The 27,054-nt window shown below is 41.3% G+C and overlaps 1 protein-coding gene across 1 annotated transcript in view; it reads left to right on the top strand.

Moving 5' to 3' along the window:
* The window catches only part of cfdp1 (craniofacial development protein 1), a 270,776-nt gene extending 244,456 nt beyond the window's left edge, over positions 1–26,320 (top strand). The window contains exon 7 of the mRNA XM_068049505.1: positions 25,745–26,320. Coding sequence (XP_067905606.1) covers positions 25,745–25,835 — 91 coding nt within the window. The 3' untranslated portion in view covers positions 25,836–26,320. The remainder of the gene's footprint in view (positions 1–25,744) is intronic.
* The last annotated feature ends 734 nt before the right edge of the window (positions 26,321–27,054 follow it).

The following is a 27,054-nucleotide window of genomic DNA, read 5'->3' as shown; positions in this document are numbered from 1 at the left end:
ACAGATCGACTATGCTCTAATTGAATGGTGGAACAGGCTCAAGAAGCTGAATGGTCTGCTGCTTTTCCTATATACAATGGAGAGGGCTGGAGTATTATCTTGATACTTGACATGTCCTTAACCCCTCAAAATATCATAGCCTTATGTTCTTTAATGGGGAGATAAGTCCACAGGATGTGGAAGGGCAAGCCGATTTCACCACATCTCCATGCTGGTCGTGAAGACGAGTAGAATGTATGGTAGGTTCCATTCATTATCTAATTGGGCCTTCTGCAGATGATTATAAGCTAACACATTGCAGCAGTCAAACCAACCTGAAAAATGTAAGTGTCTTAATTCAGACTCCCTAACCTTGCTAAATTGTGGAGCTCTTAGGGACTATAGAAACTAAAATTGCAGACAGCTGTGATATTAGCTTACTCTCTCAAAGTGAATCAGTTAAAAACATAAAACCAATTTTATTTCTGTTTGGATTCTTGGCTTTCCTGCTGAAATTGCTATAAAATTAAGTATTATGCACAACTGAATCCTCCAGTTCCTGCTGTGGTTATTGCCCATTTATGTGATACTACCAGTTGATTAACAGCAATGGTAGAAACCGATACAGAGCTGTCGTGGGAATATTTCTTCAGTATGTGCTTTAACTGTTGGTGATTATAACAAGGTCAATTATGCTCAAAACAAAAATCAAATCTTTGCTGACTGAAATCTATTCAGAGCTAGCAGGAATATCTTGGAGGCTCCAAAGCAGTCTGATATGGACGGCAGAACTCTATTTGGATCCATACTTAAAAATAATGTTGTAGAAATGGGGCCTTGAAAATTACTATTGATTGTGTCACGACCAAGGCGGGAGGAGTGCACTGTTAATTCAGTCCCACTTCTCCACAGGTCACAACATATTCTTGAAAGTTTTCCCACTTGTTGAAACAGCCAATCAGATACACTATTTTCCCCAGAATAGAACACACTAACCAGGTTTCTTTACTGTACAACAAAATTAAGAGTTTATTATAAAACAAGTCTTAACTAGTAATGAAGTAAAACAATATCACATAGATCAATTTTTTAAATATCCAACATTAAAGTTTAAAATGTCCCTTTTACTTTAGTCCCTCCACACTCAAACACACACACACAAATACAGACATACCGGTTAACTGAAAAAGTAGAAAAGGATTTTTATATCAGAGCTTTGTTACAGACAAAAAGAAATACCCGAGTAGATCACTTGCCCACCCCTGAAAAATAGCAGATGAGACACGCTGCACCAAACTGGCACAGTCCAATCTTCGAGCACATGCAGACAGGATCTTTAGAATCTTCCAGAATTAGCTCTCCTCAAGTGGCATTGAAAAGTAATTTAGCTGGCGTTCTTGAAATACAGGAAACAAGACGAATTCACAGTGCACCTCAGAGTCTTTTAGGGAATTGCGAGAAAGCAAGCTGGGTTGTAGTCTTCTGTTCTTCCTCAGAATTCCCTCCTACTTCTGTCTTTTTTGACACTTAAGCAGCACTTGACTTTTTAAAAAACATTCAGCATGAATCTGTTCTCTTCCTCCAGAAGGCAAAACACGCACACGCACTAACTAACAACCAAACAGTTTGGTAGTTCTGTGCCCATCCAGATGTTCTCTATTGCTACTGGGCTTGTCCAGTCAAAGGAGTGCTTGTCAATTTCGGTCCCTGTTGCCAGGGTTTCTGCTCATCTTAGCCCGAGCCATTTCATTCCACCCATCTGATTCCATTCCATCAGCAATGGCTTATAGATAAACTTATCCTGTGGTTTGGGAATGGTCTTTGCTAATTAAGTAGATCACAAGTTTGATCCCTCATCTGAGTTGAATTAGATAAACTCTGTTAGAGTGCTAGTGAAGGCTCTGCAGTTGACCTCTGTCCCTGGGTTAGGAAAGGGAGAAATGTCAGGCATGGTTCCCTATTTTAATTGTCCTACAGTGACCCTTACCAAAGAGCATGCACTTGATGATTTTGGGTGAGTACAGTGTTGTGTTCAGCTATGATACTCTACCCCCAACATCGTCAAGTAACTCGCTACATTTGTCACCTAGGTTTGCACATGAAGAATAGCAGCATGAGTAGGTATTGGGAGGTTGCTGGCACCCGAGGAATTGTACTGCGTATGAGCCATTGCCTTCAAAAGAGGAGGGAAAGAAATTGGAAAAATAAACTGCAGCACATCACAATGGATTAAGACCAAAGAACAAATAGGCTTTTGCTTAACAGTTTTGACCTTAGTAAATTGACATTTGAATAAAAGGATGGTATGACGATGCACTGTTCTGAAGATATCTGTGTATTCTGCAAGCCCAGTTTGATGGGAAAAGTACAGAGATAATGAGGAATAAGCCAGATCCTTCCTTCCACAGGTCAAGTTATTAATGGTTTCAAGTATTCAACATTTGATGACAGTAACATGATTTGCTTGGAAAAAACTGTTCTTTATTACCTTTGCTGACCTGAAGGGGTTGCCAGGCATGCTGCCACTCCAGGACTTGATGTTCACCACAGTTTAACTTTGTTAATGTACACCATTTTGATTTCGTAGATCAATGATGTATGAATACTGAGATAGTCATTAAATGTCTGAGCATTAGCAAAGCAATAAGAGAAGGGATGCTACCAAGAGTTGCCAGCTGTTTCATGAAATGTTTATTGAGACAGCGAAATAAAATTTGTTGAGGGATCCACAAATCTTGCAGCAGAAGAATACATCAGAAGCCTAAGAGGATCAGACTGTGAATGCAAATGAATGTTCATGGTAGCAAATTTTGTAGAATGTTTTTATTTTAAATACACAATTGGGGCTTGTTAGAACCATTCAGTCCAGATTAACTTTCTGCCTTCTAGCTGATGCTCCCAACGCACAATTTGCACGTCATTTGTGAGGGTCACGCTGACTCAACAAAGATTTGCACAGCTACCGCAGTTCAGTTTTTCATGCCTAATCGAGGGTGCTGATCCCATTTAAACATAAACTTGCATCCCGTTATTTCTATTTTTTTGTTACTGTTCATTCCAGACTAACTTAAGGCAATATGAGGCAGAAATGGGCATCACTGGCAAGGGCAGCATTTATTGCCCATCCGTAATTGCCCTCGAGAAGGTTGTGGTGAGCTGCCTTCTTGAACTGCTGCTGTACATGTGGTGTAGGTACATCCACAGTGCTGTTAGGAAGGGAGTTCCAGGATATTGACCCAGCGACAATGAAGGAATGGCGGTATAGTTCCAAGTCAGGAGGGGCACTTGCAGGTGATGGTGTTCCCATGCGTCTGTTGCCCTTGCCCTTCTAAGTGGTAAAGGTGCTGTCGAAGGAGTGCATCTTACAGATGGTACACACTGCTGCCACTGTGTGCCAGTGGTGGAGGGAGTGAATGTTTAAGGTAGTGGATGGGGTGCAGATCAAACAGGCTGCTTTGTCTTCAGTGCTATTGAGCTTCTTGAGTGGTGTGGAGCTGCACTCATCCAGGCAAGTGGAGAGTATTCCAACCCACTCGAGACTTGTGGACAAGCTTTGGGGAGTCAGGATGTGAGTTACTTGCTGCATAATTCCCAGTCTCTGACCTGCTCTTGTAGCCACCGTATTTATTTGGCTGGTCCAGTTAAGTGTTTGGTCAATGGTAACCCTTCAGGAAGTTAATGTTGGGGGCTACAGCGATGGTAATGCTGTTGTATGTCAAGGGGAGATGATTAGATTCTCTCTTGTTGGAGATCGTCATTGCTTGGCACCTGTGTGGCATGTATGTTACTTGCCACTTATCAGCCCAAGCCTGAATGTTGTTCAGGTCATGCTGCATGTGGGCATGGACTGCTTCAGTATATGAGGAGTTGCAAATGGAACTGAGCACTGTGCACTCATCAGTGGGCATCCACACTTATGACTATGTTGGAGGGAAGGTCTTTGACGAAGCAGCTGAAGATGGTTGGGCCTAGGACACTACACCGAGGAATTCCTGCAGTGATGTTTTGAGACTGAGATGATTGCCGTCCAACAACCACAACCATCATCTTTTGTGCAAGGTATGACTCCAACCAGTGGATTTCTATTCCCATTGACTTCAATTTTGCTAGGGCTCCTTGATGCCACACTCAGTCAAATGCTGCCTTGAGTCGAGGGCAGTCACTGTCACCTCACCTCTGGAATTCAGCTCTTTTGTCCATGTTTGGCCTAAGGCTGTAATGAGGTCTGTAGCTGAGTGCCCCTGGCGGAACCCAAACTGAGCATCGGCGAGCAGGTTGTTGCTGAGTCTGTGTCACTTAATAGCACTGATGTCGGGTAGATGCCTGTGTTGTAGATGTACTGAAAAGGCTTGGCTAAGGGCATGGTTAGTTCTGGAGCACAAGACTTAGTACTACAGCCAGGATGTTGTCGGGGCCTATAGCCTTTGTTAGATACAGTACCTTCAGCCATTTCCTGATATCATGTAGAATGAATCAAATTGTCTGAAGACTAGCGCCAATGATGGTGGGGACTTGAGGAGGAGGCAGAGATGGATCATCCACTTGGCACTTCTGGCTGAAGATATGGCTGCAAATGCTTCAGCCTTGCCTTTTGCACTGACTTGCTGGGCTCTGCCATCATTGAGGATGGGGATGTTTTTGGAGCCTCCTCCTCCCGTTGGTTGTTTAACTGTCCACCACCATTCATGACTGACTGCGGCAGGACTGTAGAGCTTTGATCAGATCCATTGGTTGTGAGATGGCTTAGCTTCATCAGCTTGGCACCTCATTTTTAAGTATGGCAGGTGCTACTTGTGGCATGCTCTCCTACACTCCTCATTGAACCAGCGTTGATCCCCTGGCTTGATGGTAATGGTAGAGTGAGGGATATGCCAGGCCATGAGGTTACAGGTTGTGGTTGAATCCAATTCTGCTGTTGCTGATGGCCCACAGCGCCTCCTGGATGCCCAGTTTTGAGCAGCTAGATCTGTTTTGAATCTATTCCGTTTAGCACTGTGATAGTGCCACACAACACGATGGAGAGTGTCCTCAGTTTGAAGACGGGACCCTATTCACAAGGACTTATGTGATAGAACATATGGTGGAATATACTTTTAACATTGAACGTAACAACATAAGAACTAGGAGCAGGAGTAGGCAATTCGCCCCCTTGCCTCACCCCTGTAACTGTTTTTAAGTAGGCAATTCACCGCCTCGAGCCTGCTCCGCCATTCAATGCGATCATGGCTGACCTCATCTTGGCCTCAACTCCACTTTCCTGTCCGTTCTCCATAACCCTTCAACCCATTACTAATTAAAAATCTGTCTATCTCCTCAAATTTACTCAATGTCCCGGCATCCACCGCACTCTGGGGTAGTGAATTCCACAAACTCACGACCCTTTGAGAGAAGTAATTTCTCCTCATCTCTGTTTTAAATCTGCTACCCCTTATCCTAAAACTATGACCTCTCGTTCTAGATTGCCCCACCAGAGGAAACATCCTCTCTACGTCTACTTTGTCAATCCCCTTAATCATCTTATATACCTCAATTAGATCTTCTCTCATTCTTCTAAACTCTAGAGAGTAAAGGCCTAACTGCTCAATCTCTCTTCATAAGACAAACCCCTCATCTCTGGAATCAATCTAGTGAATCTCCTCTGAACTGCCTCCAGTACAACTACATCCCTCCTCAAGTAAGGGGACCAAAATTGTACGCAATACTCCAGTTGTGGTCTCACTAGTGCCTTGTACAGTTGCAGCAACACTTCTCTACTTTTGTACTCTATTCCTTTCGCAATAAATGCCAAAATTCCATTTGCCTTCCTGATTACCTGCTGTACCTGCATGCTAGTTTTCAGGAATCATGCACGAGGAAACCCAGATCCCTCTGCACCGAAGCACTCTGAAGTTTCTCTCCATTTAGATAATTTGCCTTTCTATTCTTCTGACCAAAATGGATAACCTCACACTTATCCACATTAAACTCCATCTGCCAAATTTTGGCCCATTCACCTACCCTATCCATATCCATTTGTAAATTTCTTATTTCTTTATTGCAACTTACTATCCCACCTATTTTAGTGTCATCTGCAAATTTGGCTATACTACCTTCTATCCCTGCATCCAAGTCATTAATAATTGGGGCCCGAGGACCGAACCCTGTGGCACCCCACTAGTTACATCTTGCCGACCAGAAAAAGACCCATTTATCCCGACTCTCTGTTTTCTGTTGGTTAGCCAATCCTCTATCCAAGCTAATAAATTGCCCCTAACCCCTTGTGATCTTACCTTGTGTATTAACCTTTTGTGCGGCACCGTATCAAATGCCTTCTGGAAGTCCAGATATACTACATCTACAGGATCCCTATTATCCACTTTGCTTGTTATAGCTTCAAAAAACTGGTGGTTGCAGCCAGATTATTTTTTCTGTGGCTGAGAAGTTGAAGTTCAGTTTTTGTTACTAGATGCTTAGTAAAGTAAATGTTCCAGTTGAAATTTTAGCAAGAGTTATGTGAAGGACAAACATCTGAAAATGGCCTTTTCTCGACCAGTAGTTGACTGTGTTTATCATCGAATTATATGTCAGTGGACATATTTACTGGAGAATCATTAATGCTCTCGTAATGCATGGCTTATTTTCTTCTTGTACGCTGAAGGGCACAGGAGGCTGAATATAGTAACTGCCTAACGCTTCTTTATTAGACCTCTTTCTCAAACACAATGCTGGTGTTGTACAAACTAAAAGCTAAATGATAAGTAGATATTTCTACCAGATCTAGCCTGTAATGTCAAAGCTGTCAAATATATTATCTGTAATTTGTTACGGTTTTAATTACATCAAGGCACAACAAATCAGAAAGTAGGATTACATTGGCCCTAATGATGCCACAACACTGTATCCTTGTGTCTGAGCATCTTGGCCTGGGAAGCTGTACAGGTAGCTTTGTGTGGGTGGGGAAAGATAACAAAATGTAAAGCTATGTCTGCTCACTCTAAGGACTGAAGAAAGTGTGTGACGGAAATCGCACCTGACAAATGGAAACATATTAATTTTGTCTTATGGGACACTACTTGAAGCTTTTTTTTTTACTGGACATTGCACATAACTTGTTTAAAAAGAAATCAGAACTGACCAGTTGAAAACATGGTTGCACATTTGCATTCTGCGAAGATGAGGACCGTTGAATAGAGAGACAATGGGAGTGCTCACTGATTCAGTTAGCGAGATTGGTCTGGGCAATAGTGATGATCAACATCCTTTGTGTAAAAGCCAGAACTCCACCCCTGCCCCCCTCCACCGCCACACCGAGTGTGTCTGGAAAACTTTGAAGTCCAGTAACCCTCCAAGAAACTGTTGTATCAAACTGAGATGGTCACATCACCTACCTGCTGGTCAGACTGGGGCTTTTTTGAATTGTGCCATAGAAAGGCAACAGATTGCAATTTTGAAGACCAAAGAGAAGACCTGTCTCTCCCTGTCTCTCTTTCCAGCAAAGTCCCAGGAAAACCATGGTGGCAGCTCCTACACTTCAAGACTACAGCCAAAGCATATCCTTGGCCTTCTGGTACCAGAGAACCAAGCTTGAAACAGTGAGAACACCAAGACCTTAACTTCAATTGAGGACATTATATCAAGGACATTACCACCCAGTAACGGAATTCCATTTATTACAATAAAAGCAAAATACTGCGGATGCTGGAAATCTGAAACAAAAACAAGAAATGCTGGAATCACTCAGCAGGTCTGGCAGCATCTGTGGAAAGAGAAGCAGAGTTAACGTTTCGGGTCAGTGACCCTTCTTCGGAAGGGTTCCGAAGAAGGGTCACTGACCCGAAACATTAACTCTGCTTCTCTTTCCACAGATGCTGACAGACCTGCTGAGTGATTCCAGCATTTCTTGTTTTTGTTCCATTTATTACAAACTCTACTTCAACACCCCCCCTCAAATTCTTTCTTCCCCTCTGTATCTATTTGTGTGTGTTTATCGCATGTGCACGCGAGCGTGGTTGCATGGCGTATTTTAGTAATTTTAACCAAGTTAGAGTGATAAGGCTAATAAACTTACTTCTTTCTTGTTTAAACCTGTTGGTTTGGTCTGATTGGTTCATTTGCAATTACAATTAGAGTGCAGTGAGCAAAGGCTTACTGAGACGATAAACTAAAAAAAAAATCACTGTATTTTAGAAGATAAACCCTGTTACGGCCAAACCAGGAAAGGGGCAAGAGGGGAGCCTGAGACCCCTTCCTCACCCGATCATAACAAGTGACACTCTGGATGGAGGATGGCAGATGCCAATTTATAAAGTGAGTTGCAGCTTCAATACTTCAACCCTCCGCTGCATAAATCCCAACTAACTTGGCTGTGACTACAAGATACTTGTCACAGTTTAAGCAACATTTTAACAAAATCCATTCTCTATGTCTTTACATCAGATATTTATCACAATCTTTCCTACTTTTTTTGGAGCCTGATCTCCAGCAATTTTGTATTCTTCCTCTTCTGTTGTTTTCTCAGAGTGCAAGTGGGATTGTGCTGGAGATTGACATTGATGGGCTGAATGGACTACTCCTGCTCCTATACAGATGGATGTGAAATCTACTGTTGATAACTTTTAACTTAGTTACTAATGCAGTTGAATGCAATGTAAATGCAAAGCATAATTTCAAAACTCAAAACACAAGTGCATGTTTCAGCAGCGAGGAAGTGGTGATTCTGACTATTGTCTATTCAGTATTAAGAATTACAACATTCTTTTAAAATGTAAACTTTTTTGTGTAGGCTGCAAGAGAAGAGGGTGATAGAGTTCAGATCACCACAAGGATGGGTGAACTTTGGCTACAAGTATTGTGTGAGGAGCTTATAACGATGTGCACTTCAGTGAAAGGGGGAGAGTGGTCATTGGGAAAAAATGCAAGTTGTTCAGGCACCAGAGAGAGAATTGGAAACAGAAACCAAGCATATTCTTGAAAGACTGGAACCATAGGTTGTGCCCATTTAATTAAAAGAAAGGAAGCAAGAGAGTAATATTGGGGGCAATTAAAGAGGAGGAAATTAACAGTGAGTAGAGGAAAACAAACTGAGAGAATGCAAAATACAATGAGACTCCAAGAAAGAAAAATTATTATAATATGCTACCAAGCCTAATGAAGGATGAAAAGACAGAAGCCTTATAGCATCATCAATTTATGCTTTCTGCATGGGAAGACAATTACCTATCACCATGCAAGAAGCCCACTGGAAATGGGCATAGTGTTCACCATAATTTAAAATAACTTGTTCATCCAGTAGAATACGTTTTCATGGCACCAGATTACCTCATGTTACATTCCTGCCATTATGTAATGAAATGCTGAAAATAAACTTCTAAGCAAAGCAAGATAATCCACTGAAGTTAGGTATTATACCATATTTCTTATTTTTATCTTATTTTGTGAAGACAGATTATATTTATAGAAATAAGTGGAGCAAATTATAACTTCTGTATTTTCACCTTACTGTAGAATAAAAAAATCTACACCTATTGATAAGGCAATCTGCCATTGTGGAGAGTGAATAAGTACTCACGAAAGATTCAAGTATCCATTCCAGATCACAGTGATGTCTGGCTTATGCTATCATATAAGTAGATTCAGGGCAAAAGACTCGCATCGCTTAAGGGAGCGACTAATATCACTAAACCTAATAAGTATGACAAACTTGAATTTGTAGTCGTACTTAATGGGTATAATAGAATACAAGTGACCAACCGCAATGGTATCCTAATTAATTAGTTACAATGTCTTTGTTGATCACTGAACCCCTGCAGGGAGACCAAATATCAATGATGTAGATCAAAAGCCCATAGGTCAGCGGCACTCACGGGCGACTGACTGAGAATCCCTTACTTCTGGCCTCTGTAAAGTTGGAACTGCATGTAACTTACTGATCATTCAATACACATCACAGAATTGTGGAGAATTGATTTCAAGTACACAGTATTGTCTGAAGAGACTAAGACAGAGTCGCCTAAACTTTCTGTCTTTGTGAGCCATATAGGTATGTACTTTGGAGCCCTGAAAGCCATGTACAGAGGTTAAATACAAGTTACCATTAATTTGCATACATCTTTTCCAGAAACCACCAGACACCTGATTTAGAATTTATCCACCAAAGCACTAAAATGGTCCTTTCCAAAATGTTCTAACGTTCAAATGAGGCAAACCAGCAAATAAAAATAAAGCACAAATAGGACTGGGTTGCTTGTGTGAGCCAGTTTGCTAGGGTTTGGAGCCACATGTGGTCCATAGGTCACAGTTTATGGATAGCCCTGTTGTGAGGGACACACAAAGCAAGAACGGTTATCAGTCCAGTACTACTTTGTCACACTGGGAAGGAAAGGAAACGCTGCAAATTATCCAAGGCTACATTTCTGTACTTCCCTGAAGCTAACTCAAGTAATATTCCCAGAGGCAAGCAAACAAGTCAGTTAGTGCTCCACAAAGTGAGGTTGAATAACTTATAGTGTGGGGAGATCTCTGGAAGAGAAATGGGATGATAGAAGGAGTTATCTATATTTGAAGATTGTAACAGATTAAACTACCTGCTGAATTCAATGTTTTCTCTAGTGACTGTTCTTCATTACACATTTGGCACAGCTGGTTAACTAGGGAATGCCTCTTTTCATTGGTAAGCTATCTATGGACGACAGGAAGACACCAGCAGTAGGGAAACATATATTACTACTTGGTGTGCTGCTTCCTTTGAGGCAGTACTTTTACTGTACACTGGCCTCATTAATGGGTACAAAATGGTCTAATTCCCTGTGGTTCCCCAGTGCAGCTGTTGATTCACTGCCTATATAAAACAGGTACTGGTTGGTCTGCAGGCCTTTTGCTGAGGAAGTTTGCCATTTTTGTGAGTTACTTTTGACTTGACCATGCAAGGAATTTGAGGATCTGTGGTGAGTGGGTGAAAATGTGGAACGGCTGCAAGAGTGAACTAAAGGCTAGGCCTTTGACACTGAGCTTGAGTTTCACTTTTGCTGAGATGATCAGGAGAGGGTGTTAGATGCAAAGGTTGAGGAGTCAGTGCGTTGCAGACTGTATTGCTGATATAGCAACATGCTGTGTGTTGAGTGCTTCATGTATATTGATAAGGCATCCCTTTCCTTTCAGTGAATGCCTTTATTCCAGCCTACTTGACACTCTTCCTCAGTCCTGAAAACATTTTGCACATTTGCCCCTACACCTGCTGGACTTGCAAAACTGTACTCACTCTTTTCACCACCTCCTGAAGTGCCTTTTGCACAGTATCTCTATTATAGAAGGGTCTCCCTGTGCCTCAATAGTGGTTACTTTGCTGAGTGCTGCCTCATCTAGCAGGACTTTCATTCTGTTTCCAGTGAAGGGGACAGCTCTAGGTTCTCTACCAATCATCTTCAGCCTATGAGACAGCGCCTCCTGTCGTAAGTGCAGTAGTGCATTAAGATCTGCGATCAGGATTCAACGCAGCGCCAGCCCCACAACCCAACCAAGCAGTGCTCCATTGTGGGTGCTTAAAAACATACAGGAAGCTTAAACAAGTTAGCTAATTGAGCGAGCCATGTTGGTCATTTTTTTGGGGGCTGCTTGCAGAATCAGCCTTCACAAGTGGTCACTACTACTTAGAATACCAATTCGAGGGAGGGAAGAAGATTACTAATGATCTTGCAGAAATGAAGGAGCGCTGGTTCTAAACATCCAAAAGTGATGGCAATGCAGGGTAAATAACCAGATACAAGAAAAACTATTAGAAGATTAAAAAGGATAAAAGGAGCAGAGGGACAATACATAGAGCAAAGCGAGAACAGTGCCCTTGTTTCAGATCTCAATTAAATTTTTTTTATTACTCGTATAATTTGGTTTGCAGTTTTCAGCAGACCATAAAAATGAGTTTGACATTTTAATCAGATGCCGTTCATTTACATTGCATTCAGTAGGTTAATTGGTGTTAAACCCACACTGCCCTTTGAGTATTGAATGACCTTTACCACTTTCACATCTTTTCTATCAAGTTGTCTATCGAAAATTGTATTTTCAAAATGTTAATGGGAATTCAAAGTAGGATTTAGAATATAGCTTAATAGATTTCTTGAAATAAGCTGCAAAAAAATAAATCTTGCGTGTCGTTTTATTTTAAAGAAAGCTCAAGCACAGAGACAGTCCTTTAAGTGTTTGAGATGGAATGGCCTGCAGCAAAAATGATTTTACAAAGATGCAGCTGCTACTCCTCATCAGATTGCAAAGCAGGTTGTGCTTTGATGCTGAAAGAATCCTGAAATGTAAATGTGTCTGCATCTTCCTTGAGCCAATTTGATACTCAAAATAGTGTTACAACCAGGTGAGAAAGAGGTCCAGGGTTCACCTTCGGCCTTCACCTGGTCTTACTGTAACAGGATTTTATTTTTAAACACACTGTGTTTATAGTTCCCCCTTGGTGAATCCTTGTTCACCACTTTCCAATTATAAGGCAAGAAGCCAGCACAAACAGGCTTTCTAAGGTTTAAAGAAGAAAGCTGAAATTTTATTAAATTTAAACTCTAATTCTGTTGACACCTACGGATACATGACACGCCCACGCTAGCATGCATCCACGATACACACATGCAAATAGAGACAGAAAAGAGCAGAAGAAAAATAAAGTGGAAAGGTTTGAGGCAATATCTGAAGATATTGTTGTTATGGTTCTTCGAGCTGACTGTAGAGTCCTTGATTGTAGGTAGATCGTGCTTTTCGTTGGGGCCCAGTATTATTCTTCAACCTGGTTCACTGAGGTTCATGTGTCTTCAGTGAGTTTTTTGGATTTCCGTGAGAAAGAGATGGAGGCAGGCAGTCAGTCTTCAGTCCAGGAGCATTCTGCTTTCTGCCCAAACTCTCAGTTCAAACTCTGCAACAGCCAGTTAGTCATGTGACTAACTGGTCTGACCACGTCTGTTTGTGGATTGAATTGGAGCAGGGAATAGCTCCTTTTTATTTATTTATTTAGAGATACAGCACTGAAACAGGCCCTTCAGCCCACCGAGTTGTGCCGACCATCAACCACCCATTTAAACTAATCCTACACTAATACCATATTCCCACCTGTCCCTATATTCCCCTACCACCTACCTATACTAGGGGCAATTTATAATGGCCAATTTACCTATCAACCTGCAAGTCTTTCGTGGTGGGAGGAAACCGGAGCACCCGGCGAAAACCCACGCAGACACAGGGAGAACTTGCAAACTCCGCACAGGCCCAGAATTGAACCTGGGTCGCTGGAGCTGTGAGGCTGCGGTGCTAACCACTGCGCCACTGTGCCTACAAGCACCATCTGTTAATATGCAAAAATGTCTTTCCAGCCAGGGGCCTGGCAGCCCCTTGTCACAGGCCTTCTCCTCTTCCCAGCAACAATTTAAAATTTAATGTCCATGTGGCAGAATTAATAATGCCTCATCCTTGGCAGGTGGGGGCCTGCATGTCAATAATGTTGCTCTTGTGTGAAATAATAAAAGGAATTATAACAGCTCAAAGAAAAAAGAATGGATTTTTGGAATTGGCATCATTATTAGCTCTATCTATCATAAGAAGCTCATGCCATTTAGTTTACCATTTGATTGTTGCCCGAAGGGAAGGTGGGGGACACAGAGCTCAATAATTTATTCCCTAGCCTTTGTCCATCTTTGGGTTTTCATACAAGTGAACTCTCTATTCCAAAGTATCTGCCATATGTCTGTGTTTTGATACTGGTTGACAAGTATGTATTTCCGAACCTAGATGCCTCATTAGAGCTATGGGAAGAGAAGGATGCAGAAGAGCAGCTCAAGGGAATAGGAAAGAGTATGAGGCAGTAGAGGAATAACTGACCAGGAGAGAGTGTAAAGGAAAATATAATCCATTCAGTCTTGTTCTGCAAAAGCATACGCTGCTGACATGCCAGTATGAATTCTGAATTATGTTTGTGACCTCCATATCTACACCCTCTTTGCCCAAAGATTGACGTATGAAATAGTAAATTGGGAGAGTAGTGAGGAACCTGAGTAAAAATAAGGAAAGGATGAAGATTATTTTTGAGCGTTCACTACTAAATCTAGTTTTCCCTTTTCAATATAACCTAGGATTATTTTCAATGCATGATTTGAAATTGCAGTATTTGAAAAGTGAAAAGTGAAGCAATCTTGATTACTTCATTCCAGTTTAATTTTCTCCTTTGGCCTTCCAGCCCTTTGAATAGTTTAGAAGTACACTTGCTACAAAATAGTTCTATGGCAACAGAGATTGGGACTTCAAAAAAGGGAAACTGCCTCCACAGTTGTTATCAGAACTTGGCACTTCAAAGAGACAAAGTTTTTCTCCCTCCTTCAATTTATACCCATCCCGAAGAAAATCAGATTTCTACACTGCTTTAAACTTTTTGGGATTCTTGAAAGTCTTGTACAGGTTACAATCACAAACAAAATTCAGGGTTTCTTCCTCCAAGGTTATACTTACTGAATTGCTTGTAAATAATTAATGTGCTCTGATGCAGATTGAGATATATCTTTGAAACAGCCTTTCCCTATCACAGTCTTTTCAGTAAAGATTCTCTTTTCCCCCTACCCACCCCATCGCCCCCATTCCCAATTGTTTAAGCAATATGTACATTTAAGTCTACAGAGGTTACAACGAGACTGTACACTGCTCAGACCTCACTTTGAGTACTGTGTTTAGTTCTGCTCAGCATGCCGCTGAAATAATATGCATTGGATAGATACAGAAAGGAGCAAAAGACCAACTCCGAAAGTAAAGGTTAGGGAGCTCACGCTGTACCATCTAGAGAGGAGGTTAAGTGGGACCTTATCAAGGTTTATGAAATGATAAGGCAAACCATAAATATTGTTTTGAAGTTGATGAGGAAAGTAAGTACAGAGAGCGTAAATTTAAATTAGTAGAAAATACATTTAAAATGGATATTAGGAAAATTAATTTTGCTCACTAAGGGATAAATGTTTGGATTGATATACTGCACAGGGTAGTGGGGTCCAAGAGATGAGCTCCAATGGGCCACATGGTTTACTCTCATCCTTAACTTACATTTTTATACTACGACAGTTGTGTAAGATAGTCGGAGATTGGTATGGTGAGCAGGAAGAGGGCTGAGTGGTACTGGTCTCTTCTGTTTTGTTAGACTTCCCTTATAGTGTTGAATTACAAAATCTTTCTGATCTGCTGTCATGGATGACTTGTTAAGTCTTTACAGTTTTTGAAGCTTCCCATCTCTCCTACAGGTGTTAACTCCTGTTGGAGCCTCCTTCCTTCTTGTCATACCAATCTCCCAAGTTATCTCTGCAGTTATTGTGGTACAATACCATGAGTGCCAGTTGCCCCGGCACCTTGCCAAACAATCATTTCTTATGTGTGCTCAGACAGTGAGTATTACTAGCCTACTTTACAATGGGAGGGCAATGTAGCCACATTCAGTTCTGGCTTCACTCAACAGTCATGTGTGCATTTTTCAGTAGGAGTTGCAGTATTTAAATCAGAAGAATAATACTGGCTGTTTTTCTTGCATTCCATACCCCCGCTCCACCCCCATTACAGAGGCACTGAGGCTAAATGTAGAACTCCGAGCTGTTCTTTTAGCATTTTGTATATTTTTTCTGTTCTGATAGCTAATATAGCCACAAGATGTAATTATCAAACTTATCCCCCCATACTGTACTCTACTCAAAGGCTTTGGTGTGCATGCAGGGAATTAATAACTTAATGATTGGCCTCCAGGTATAAAGTTGCAAACATGCTCATTAGGCTTCAGTTCAACAAGGGTTGGTGCCGTGAAGTTGAGAGGTAAAATGTCTTCCAATGATTAGGCACTGGGAAAGAAGACGAGTTCAAAATAAAGAAAGCTGAAATGCTTATCAAACATTTGGTGCTGATGTGTCAGTTGAAGTACACTGAAAAAAAGTTCATTGTTTTGATGGCTAAGTCACCAGCTACTCCATAAGTTAAATTCAAATTTTGAACATTGGCCAGTGTGCATGTTTCACATAATTATTTCACCAGCAAATATTATGGGTGGTTCTGGATTTTGAGAAGTATAGATAAAGATAGCCAATTGCAACCATGTTTCTGTGGCATGTATTTTGTTGTTGCCTATGATATATACTATTATTACATGTGTACAATGTCAGAATATAATCAGGGCAGTGTTAGTCCCACTCAAGAAAACCTTTAGAACTCCTTTTGTGACATGTGGGTCATGAAGGTCTTTCCCATGCATGAAATGGACGAGTATTCTACAGTTCACAATTATGTATCCTATATGTTTCCAGAGGCCATTTTAATCATTCAATCAGAAGTTAATAAAAAGAAACTAATTGAAAACAAAAAAAAATTTCACAAAAGTAACTACACTTCTAAAAATGTACTGCTGTCCTCACAGAATCATGCCAGTGATTGACTGACTGTGTTCTGTTTAATGCACCTTCGATAGTGGCTATTTTAGAATGTTTCATGGTTAGATCAGTATTTTGTATCTAAGCTTTTTCTTGCTTTGCCCTGCCCTCCTCCCCATGCATTAGTGGGAATGGCACCTTTCATTGGATAGGGTGAGCACTGATGGACCATCTCATGCCCTTCCTTTCATGTGATTTTCAACACTCCAACATTAGCGGCCATGCCTTCCCTCCCTAAACCTCTCTGCCTCTGTACCTCTGTCTCATCCTTTAAAAGGCTCCTTAAAATCTGCCTCTTTGACCAAGCTTTTTAGTCATCTGTCCTAATATCTCCTTATGTGACTCAGTGTCAAATATTGACTGACAGCACTCCTGTGAAATGCCTTGGGATTTTTTACTACTTTAATGCAAGTTGTTGTTGTATTTTTGGATCAGGAAATCAATCCATCAGCAACAAATGGAAAGCAATTTGATACTTTGGAATTCTACCTTTGGATTGGGTATCTACTGATCTAGATATGTTACTGCTGCAGTTTATTGCTACTTAATAGATGCGGGTGTGATATTCGAAATAACCTAACCATGCAAACTCCCCATTATGTGAGGACCTGTGTCATTCTATGCGCGATGGTTGTATTGAGATACATACATTAGAAGAATTATCTCCTGTCATCCTGAGATCAAAAGAATCATCATCAGCAATGTATTCTAAATCAATACTTGAAGGCTCTTAGTGGGAGTATTCGACTGGGAGATTCTGAGGATGAAAGTAAAGCAATGAAGCTTCATTCTTGTGGTTTATGGTGTGTATTGTTCTGTGCCTATTGTATGCTAGTTTATTAATTCCCTTATAATTCTGAGTTAGAATTGCAATCTAATTCCCCTATTAACCCTGCTGTGAATTAAATCACTATATTATTCTACAGTGGTGGCATTATAATATCAGCTCTGCATTGTTTCCAATTATCTTCCTTCTTCTGAAGGCACTGATTCTTACTGGGATGCAGCAGCCTTAGAACCATAGAACAATTACGGCACAGAAGGAGGCCATTCAGCCCATCGTCTCCGTGCCGGCCGAAAAAAGTAGCTGCCCAATCTGATCCCACCTTCCAGCACCTGGTCCGTAGCCTTGCAGGTTACAGAACTTCAGGTACATGTCCAGGTACCTTTTAAAAGAATTGGGGGTTCCTGGCAGTGAATTCCAGACACCCACCACCCTCTGGGTGAAAACGTTTTTCCTCATATCCCCTCTAATCCTTTTACCAATCACCTTAAATCTGTGTTCCCTGGTAACTGACTTCCCCACCAGGGGAAACAGGTCCTTCCTGTCCACTCTATCTAGGCCCCTCATAATTTTGTACACCTCAATTAAGTCTCCCCTCAGCCTCCTCAGTTCCAAGGAAAACAACCATAGCCTATCCAATCTTTCCTCATAGCTGCAATTTTCAAGCCCTGGCAACATTCTTGTAAATCTCCTCTGTGCTCTCTCCAGAGCAATTATGTCCTTCCTGTAATGTGATGACCAGAACTGTACGCAATACTCCAGCTGTGGCATAACCAGCGTTTTATACAGTTCCAGCATCACCTCCCCGCTTTTGTATTCTATACCTCGGCCAGTAAAGGAAAGCATTCCATACGCCTTCTCAACCACTCTATCTAACTGACCTGCCACCTTCAGGGACCTATGGACATGCACTCCAAGGTCTCTCACTTCTACTCCTCTCAATATCCTCCCGTTTTTTGTGTATTCCCTCGCTTTATTTGCCCTCCCCAAATGCATTACCTTTTACTTCTCTGGATTGAATTCCATTTGCCACTTTCCTGCCCACTCAACCAAACCAAATCATTCTGGAGTCTACAGCCATCCTCTTCATTATTAACTGTACGGCCAATTTTTGTGTCATCAGCAAATTTCCCAATCATGCGTCCCACATTTAAATCCAAATCATTAATATATACCACAAACAGCAAGGGACCCAACACTGAGCCCTGTGGAACGCCACTGGAAACAGTTTTCCATTCGCAAAAACATCCGTCGACTACTCCCCTTTGTTTCCTGTCCCTGAGCCAATACTGGATCCAACCTGCCACATTCCCCTGTATCCCTTGGGCTTTCATTTTACTGACCAGTCTGCCATGCGGGACCTTGTCAAATGCCTTACTAAAATCCATGTAGACCATGTCCACAGCACTACTCTCATCAATCCTCCCTGTCACTTCCTCAAAAACCTCAATCAAGTTAGTAAGACACAACCTTCCTCCAACAAATCCATGCTGACTATCCCTGATTAGTCTGTGCCTTTCTAAGTGGCAGTTTATCCTGTCCCTCAGAATTGATTCTAATAATTTACCCACCACCGAGGTCAGACTGACCGGCCTATAATTATTTGGCCTATCCCTTGCACCCTTTTTAAACAATGGTACAACACAGACCTCCAATTATCTGGTACCTCGCCTGTATCTAGTGAGGATTTGAAGATGATGCTCAGCACATCCGCTATTTCCTCCCTGGCTTCCTTTAACAACCTGGGATGCAGTCCATCTGGTCCTGGCGATTTATCCACTTTCAAGGATGTCAGACCCTCTAGTACTTCCTCTCTCATTAAACTTATCGTATATAATTCACACTCCTCTTTAACTACAATGTCTGCATCAACCCTCTCCTTTGTGAAGACAGAGACAAAGTACCCATTAAGAACCCTGCCCACATCTTCTGCATCCTCGCATAAGTTCCCTTGTACATCTCTGGTAGTCCCTACCCTTTCCTTAGTTATCCTCTTGCTCTTAATGTACTGATAAAACATCTTTGGGTTTACCTTGATTTTACCTGCCAATAATTTTTCATGTCCTCTCTTTGCTTTTCTAATTTCCTTTTTTACTTCATCCCTGCACTTTCTATACCCCTCTAGGCTTTCTAAAGTATTAAGATATTTGTGATCATCATAAGCTTTCTTTTTCTGTTTTTAACTTGCCCTCTAAGCTTCTAGATGACCAGGGGGCTCTAGGTTTGGCCATACCACCCTTAATCTTTGTGGCTACATGCCTACACTGTGCCTGTTGCATCTCGCTTTTGAATGCCTCCCACTGGTTTGCCACTAATTTTCCTTCAAGTAACTGTATCCAGTCCACTTTCGCCAGGTCACCTCTCACCTTCCTAAAATTTGCCTTCCCCTGATGTAGAACCTTTGCCGAGTGGTTATTCTTTATACACAAGCCAAGACAAGAAGTGGCAGCAGGCCATTCTGTCATGAGGGCTGCATAGCCAAGCCTGATCTGGCCTTCATCTGATGTTCATATACTTGTTTTCCAAAGCGAGTCACTGGATAGCAATTAGGAGTGGGAACACTAGCTGATTCAATTTTTTCCCCCGAGTTGGTGGTGTGACTCGGGTCAATAGTACTACCCCTATCACTGCCCCTGTTGAAATCATCTAACTCAGCATTGAGCAATGGTCAAACCTGCAGTTTTCTTGGTCTGCATGGATTTGTTCCATATTTGGAAGTGCATTTGCCAACTGAGCTAGATCTGTTCAGTTCTATTTTTAATTGCCATTAACTTATTGTTGCCATGCTATATGTTGAATAATAATGGTGGAAAGTGAATCGAAGGCTGTTATTTAATCTGGGATTCAGACTGTCTCCCTCAACCACTTGAACCAGGGTGATTAGCTGAAATTACTATTTATCAATCCAAATTACCAATCAATCAATTGACTAAACATTGGCTATAAAAACAATTTGATCCAGTGCATAAGTAACAATGAGGGACAAATTGAGCAATCAAATCATTCAACTGTTTTTAAAGCTGCCAATTCTGACATGGTGAGTAGTAGAAAATGACCAATCAGAACACTAAAGTAATTTTGTGAAGTTGCTTTCTGTCAGCATCTCACATACAGGGAATGCAGAAGCACATAATAGATTAGTATCCTAAAATTATTGACAAGAAGACTAGCCAATCACAGAGCAAGCTAGGACTTGCTGTTTTAAGCACCACACCTCTATTCCCTGTCAAAAAATTGAAAAGCTTGTGAGGTAATTTGGATTTTTTTTGTATAAAAACAAGAAATTTGTAAAAAAAAAACACAATTATTTTTCGGACTTGAGTTACAATGAGCATCAGAATTTATTTTTTGCGGTGGGGTGCTGTTCATGCAACTTACTTTTTTATAGAGCAGTAATGTGTTTATTTGCAATTCCAAGAACTGATTCCTCCCATTTCCCAGGCCCAGATTTAAGTGTCTGTGATTCCCAGCTTCCCCTGCAATCTTTCGAAGCCTAGCCAGTTGAATACAGGACACTTTGCCCTTATTCCCAATGCTGGAGATGCCAAACCCCTTGCCCATAGGCCAATCCAGACTACATGTAAATTTCATTTTTCCTTTTCAGAACTCTTTCAGTGAGAGTGCATTCATCTCCCCAATCCACTCAGCAACTCTTGTAACAATCATAGTTGATCTTAGTAACACTGTGATGGTATTAATCAACTATAGCTTTGCAATGTCAGTCCAGTCAAGAATGTATACACAACTATGATCAGAATAACATGACAGCTGTTACATGCAGCTTCTATAAATAAAGTAATAATTCTTGCCCAAATCCATCTGTGTGTTCCTTCTATTTGTGTACAAGTTTTCTAGGACTCTACTGTTGTCTGAATGATAAACAAGACTAAATTTAGGTGAAAATTCTCTTGTATATTTTTAAAATCATATGAGTTTCTGCATTCAATCATAAATTGGAAGTAATTTTAACACTGCCCAATTGTGCTTTTCCCCTATACTTTCCTTCATGGGGACTGTATTGATTTATACGTCTAGTTTGGGACGCTGCGGGGGGGTGGGGGGGGGGAGTTGGGACGGGGGGGGAAACGGAGGTTGTGTCATCTGCAAATCATTTTCCAGTTGCCTGATGCCATTTCTTTTTTCACCTCTGAGGATGAGTGAAACCATTTTAAAATCCAGACTGATGCCTCTCTTTTTGCCATTTGTATGTCCTGTTAAGGCGTACAAAAAACTGAACATTTTTAAATTGTCCAGGTCACGCTGCATATGGACATGGGCTGCTTCAGTATCTGAGGAGTCGCGAATGGTGCTGAACATTGTACAATCATCAGCGAGCATCCACACTTCTGACCTTATGATGGAGGGAAGATCTTTGATGAAGCAGTTGAAGATAGTTGGGTATAGGACTCCCCTTGGGAACTCCTGCAGTGATGTCCTGGGACTGAGATGATTGACCTCCAACAATCACAACCATCTTCCTTTGTGCTAGATGTGGCTCCAACCAGCAGAGAGATTTCCCCTGATTCCCATTGACTCCAGTTTTGCTAGGGCTCCTTGATGCCATTCTTGGTCAAATACTTGATGTCAAGGGCAGTCACTCTCGCCTCACATCTGGAGTTCAGCTTTTTCCAGGGCTGTGATGAGGTCAGGAGCTGAGTGTCCCTGGCGGAACCCAAACTGAGCTCCAGTGAGCAAGTTATTGCTGAGCAAGTGCCACTCGATAGCACTGTCAATGACCCCTTCTATCACTTTACTGATGATCGAGAGTAGACTAATAGGGCAGTAATTGTCCGGATTGGATTTGTCCTGCTTTTTGTGCACAGGACATACCTGGGCAATTTTCCACATTGCTGGGTAGATGCCAGTGTTGTAGCTGTACTGGAATGGTTTGGCTAAGGGCGCGGCTAGTTCTGGAGCACAAATCTTCAGTACTGTTGCCAGAATGTTGTCAGGGTCCATAGCCTTTGCAGTATCCAGTGCCATCAGTGGTTTCTTGATATCATGTGGAGTGAATCGGATTGACTGAAGACTGGTATCTGTGATTCTGGGGACCTAGGAGGCGGCTGAGATGGATCATCAACTTGGCACTTCTGGCTGAAGGTGGATGGAAATGCTTCAGCCTTGTCTTTTGCACTGATGTGCTGGGCTCCACCGTCATTGAGGATAGGGATATTTGTGGAGCCTCCTTCTCCTGTTAGTTATTTAATTGTCCACCACCATTCACGACTGGATGTGGCAGGACTGCAGAGCTTAGATCTGAACTAAAAGCAAAATACTGCGGATGCTGGAAATCTGAAATAAAAACAAGAAATGCTGGAACCATTCAGCAGGTCTGGCAGCATCTGTGGAAAGAGAAGCAGAGTTAACGTTTCGGGTCAGTGACCCTTCTTCCGAAGAAGGGTCACTGACCCGAAACGTTAACTCTGCTTCTCTTTCCACAGATGCTGTTAGATCTGAACTGTTGGTTGTGGGTTCGCTTGGCTCTCTCTATTGCGTGCTGCTTCCGCTGTTTGGTATGCGAGTAGTCCTGTGTTGTAGCTTCACCAGGCTGCCACCTCATTTTGAGGAATGCCTGGTGCTGCTCCTGATATGCCCTCCTGCATGCTTCATTGAACCAGGGTTGGTCAAAATCCTGGAACTCCCTTCCTAACAGCACTGTTGATGTACCTACACCCAAAGACTGTAGCAGTTCAAGAAGGCAGCTCACCACCACCTACTTGAGGGCAAGTAGGGATGGGCAATAAATGTTGGTCTAGCCAGCGATGCCCACATACCACGAACAAATAAATTGCTGCTGTTTTTGAAAATGGGCATTTCATTTCTGGGCTGTTGTGCATTGTGATGTGGGATTGTGTCAGGTTGTGCTTTTCCAATCTCAATTTAACTGTCAGGAAGAAGAATTGGACCCCAAATGGTGCTAGGTCAATGCAAGACTCTTGCATGCTCCTTATCAGTTTAACGGCAAAGGCGCAGGAATAGGAAGTCTTCTCAGCTGTCCTTCTGATAAGGGAATGGTTTTGTGAAATGTAACCAAAGAGAGAAAAATGAAATATATTTGAGGGAGTGAAGCAGCAATGGGTCTTTTAAAAAGAATAATCTAGAGAATAGAGATGTTGTGATCATTTGACATTTCAGTTCGGATTTCGAAGTTTAATTTTAACAAAATACCAAAGTCGTCAGCTTTTATGTTTAGAAATTACATAGACAAAAGCAAATCTGTGAGCCAGTTTGATAAAGTCTCAATGCTCCATTTCCTTCTTGGATGCCATGCGAGCATAAGTGAGTACTGTAAGTAGGGAAAATGCCTGAGGTCTTTCCAAGTGATAGATCCGGGATGGAGCTGCTCCAGTGAAAGCTGAATGCCAACAGAGCGTCTAAAAAAGCAACTGCCTTTGTGCACCAGCTTTTGCTGGAGATGTTTTGTTTTAATCTCCATGGAATGCACTGATGTTGTATTAGGCTTGTATCTAAGCTCCTGAACGGGAAGACAGTGTTTGGATGGTTGTGTTTTGGTTATGAAATTAACTTTAGTCAATAATGAAATTAGAAATGGGAAAGTGAAATTGGGTGAATTGCCTGGAGAGTTCTGTATCTAAATTGACATCTTAGTGTGATATTGCACATGCATTTTCTAAAAAAAAAAAAAATTGACCTTTTTATATATTTAAAAAAACCTTTGATACATTATCAAGAATTCATTTTGAAATGAGAATATTTGTAACAAAGACGGAATCTCCCCTTAATACAGTTAAACATCCTCCTCATTTCATTTCAGCTTGTCTAGAATGCACAGTGCAACCTCTGTTTGCCCTGCTAGACCTCCTTTTACTTTGCTCAATCTGCTTTCATCATCAGATGTTCCTTAATTAACTCGACGGGAGGTTATAGTGTTTGCTTGGGTTCATTCTTTGTCATTATACATGTTTTGAGCATTCTTATCTTGTGGCTAAAAATTCTGACTGTCGAGATCAGTTCCTGCAGGGCTAAAGATGAACTGATTACATTCTGAACACAAACATATTAATAGCACAACACACACATTGAATACTGAGAATAATGGTGTTTTTGTTTTATAAAAGGCTTCTGTAAAATGTGTTAATTATTGTGCTTGTGCGATCCACTGGCAAATAACCATATGTCTCCCACACAGTGCTGCTGCACAACATATTCTTTCTCGCTCATTGAATCACATTCTCTCTCATGAATATTTCTTTTAAAGGTCATTCCTAATTCTCATGTTGCCCAATTGCAGTCTCTACCTGACGGACTAAGCTTGATTATCCTAAAAATTGGAGTTAAATGGCTCCTTGTAGGTAAATGCACTGTGTGATGTGCTATTGAGTCCTACACAGCAGGAAGATTTCAGGGTCAGTCCCTGGTCCAGCTGATTTAGCCAATCTCAACAGGACTGCCAGTGGGGATGATACAAATAGCACTGATCTACCTGGAGATAGGCAGAGAAAAAGTCAACCTGAGTTCCCACTGCAGATGGCTGACTATTGTGCATCTGTTGAACCATATGGAATTATAGGTCCTGTTTTTGGCTGATCCACCTGTCTGGTACCATGATTTGCTACCTTAGCAGAGGAAAGGTAAAGGAAGAAATATGGAAATTTAGAGTGAGGTTAGCAAAAAGACAGGCTGCAACTTTATTGCAGGGTGGGATTGTTCTGTGCAAGGTGCCTGGGTGAGTAACAGCTTGCAAGTCAAGGCCCAGAGAGATTTTAACTCCCAGGCTTCAAATTTAATTGACGGGCCCAATTCCCACCCAAAACCAGCAGAAATCTCTGGGTGAGAATACCTGAAAAGTCCTCAAACCAGCTCCCAGCAGATTTAACCCAACAGAGGAGCCATCACTGCGCCCCTTACCCCTGCCCAGGGCTCCAGTTAAATAGCAGATGGGGTCTGATGACCTGATCAGAGTCCTATTTGCATATTTAAAGAGGATAGCACCGGTTCGGGGCAGGTGAACCGATCAGAATGGGAGAGGAGTGCGTAAAAAAAAAACTCTGTTCCATTTTAATTGTCCCTCTGCATGACTTTTGCCAGGTAGGGGAGTTAAAGTCAGAGACACAGTGCTGGGTGACTGGGAGAGGGATGATCTTCATGTTGTGTTGTTGAACTGACACCTGTCTGCTGTACAATCTGATGTAAAAGGCATCAAAGTGTTGGTCTGCATTTGTAGCCAATTTTCCATGGTTAAAATTTTTCAAACATTGTGATAGTGAATTACAGCATCATGAAATCTGCTTTAGAAATCACATTATTGAAGCCAGATAATGTACAAATAACTTTTCACAGGTTAAAAAAAAATTACAAATGCTGGAAATAGAAATCAAAATGGTGGCATGCTGGAACTCCACAGCAGGCCCATCCGCATTGATTACATCAGAAACATTAACCCATCTCCCCTCTCTTCAAACACTGTCAAACCTCCTGTGCATTTCCAGCAGTTTCTGCTGCTTTACATGTTTTTTTTTTACGCTACCCAAATCCAGTTACAAAAATCTCGTCAAGCCTCCCTTGTACTCTTTTTAAAAAATTAATATATAACTTTTCTTTCCTCAAGATACATTGAACGGAAAGCTTTCTTGGACAGAGTCGATCACCGGCAGTTTGAGCGAGAACGTGACATTCGGCTCAGTAACATGAAGCCGTGACATTACTTTAACAGAGAGAAGTCCGTTGTTTAATGTAAATGTGCATCTGAACTTCGCAGCACAGATTACCAGTGCCCCAGGAGGTGATGGTTTGTGACTGTCCCGCAAGTACTGTAAGCAATGTTCAGACTTTCTTGTGGATTCCATTGCTTTTTTATTGTTGACCTTATGTTAAAGATAAATGTTTTTTTAAAGAAAAGATAGGTAGATACTTGGATAGTGACTAATACTGCTTCTCGGAACTTTTTTTCCTTTTTTAATGACTGCAACAAGTTCAATGAGGTGACAAAAGATCATTGCATGTTTTAGAACTTAATGCTCAGCTGGACCCTCGCATCGATGTTATTTCGTGACAGTACTGTTAGCTTTTGTTCTACAAGGACAAAAAAAATTGTACTTTAGTTCTGTGAATACTTTTAATATCTGCATTCTCAATCATGACGTTGCCAATGTGTCTATACAAATTAAAATTAAAATTAATTTGACCCAATGAGTCATTGTTTCTATCTTTCCTGCAAGTTCAGCTTTATATAATGCTGGTACTAAATTGTGTATTGCTGCTTTAATATTCGAACACTAAATATTACAGAAGTGTAATTTCTGCAGCTTTGATAAGTTAATGTAGAAAGTACCAATTTAATCTCTAGTTAGGAAAATGAGAAAAGTGTAAATCTAATAGAGGTTTGTTCTTGGGCATACTTGTTTTTTTTTAAGACCACAGACTAAACCAGGTGCACATTTCCATACCTTGCACATTTAATCACTGCAGAGTACTTCAATAATAATAAAACGTATCGGTTCAGTGATCTGACAGTATTGGTGCCAGGCCTCTGTTGGAGGGTATTGAAAATGTGCTGGAATAGATCCAACTATACCAGGGGCAGTATTAATAATTATTTTCGGCAGTTACCACAGGCTGTATTGGCCGCAGTTGCAATGGTGACTGAGCCCCATAAGCAATATTAGTTCATTATGATTGTTTGATTATATTTTGAACACTGTAAGTCATAGATGTATTTAAGGGGAATCTAGATAAGTACAAAAGGAAGAAAGGTATAGAAGGATATGTCGATAGGAAGAGATGAAGTAAGGTGGGAGGAGACTCATGTGGAGCATAAACACTAGCATAGATCTGTTGGCCGAATGGCCTGCTTCTGTGCCAAATTCTGTGCAATTTATTCACTGACTGCTGTGTACAATAATCTGGCAGCTAACCCAG

Source organism: Heterodontus francisci, chromosome 17 (genome assembly GCF_036365525.1).
Source record: "Heterodontus francisci isolate sHetFra1 chromosome 17, sHetFra1.hap1, whole genome shotgun sequence".
NCBI lineage: Eukaryota > Metazoa > Chordata > Chondrichthyes > Heterodontiformes > Heterodontidae > Heterodontus > Heterodontus francisci.
Note: the sequence above shows the minus strand (reverse complement) of the source record. Positions and strands in the feature narration are given on the sequence as shown.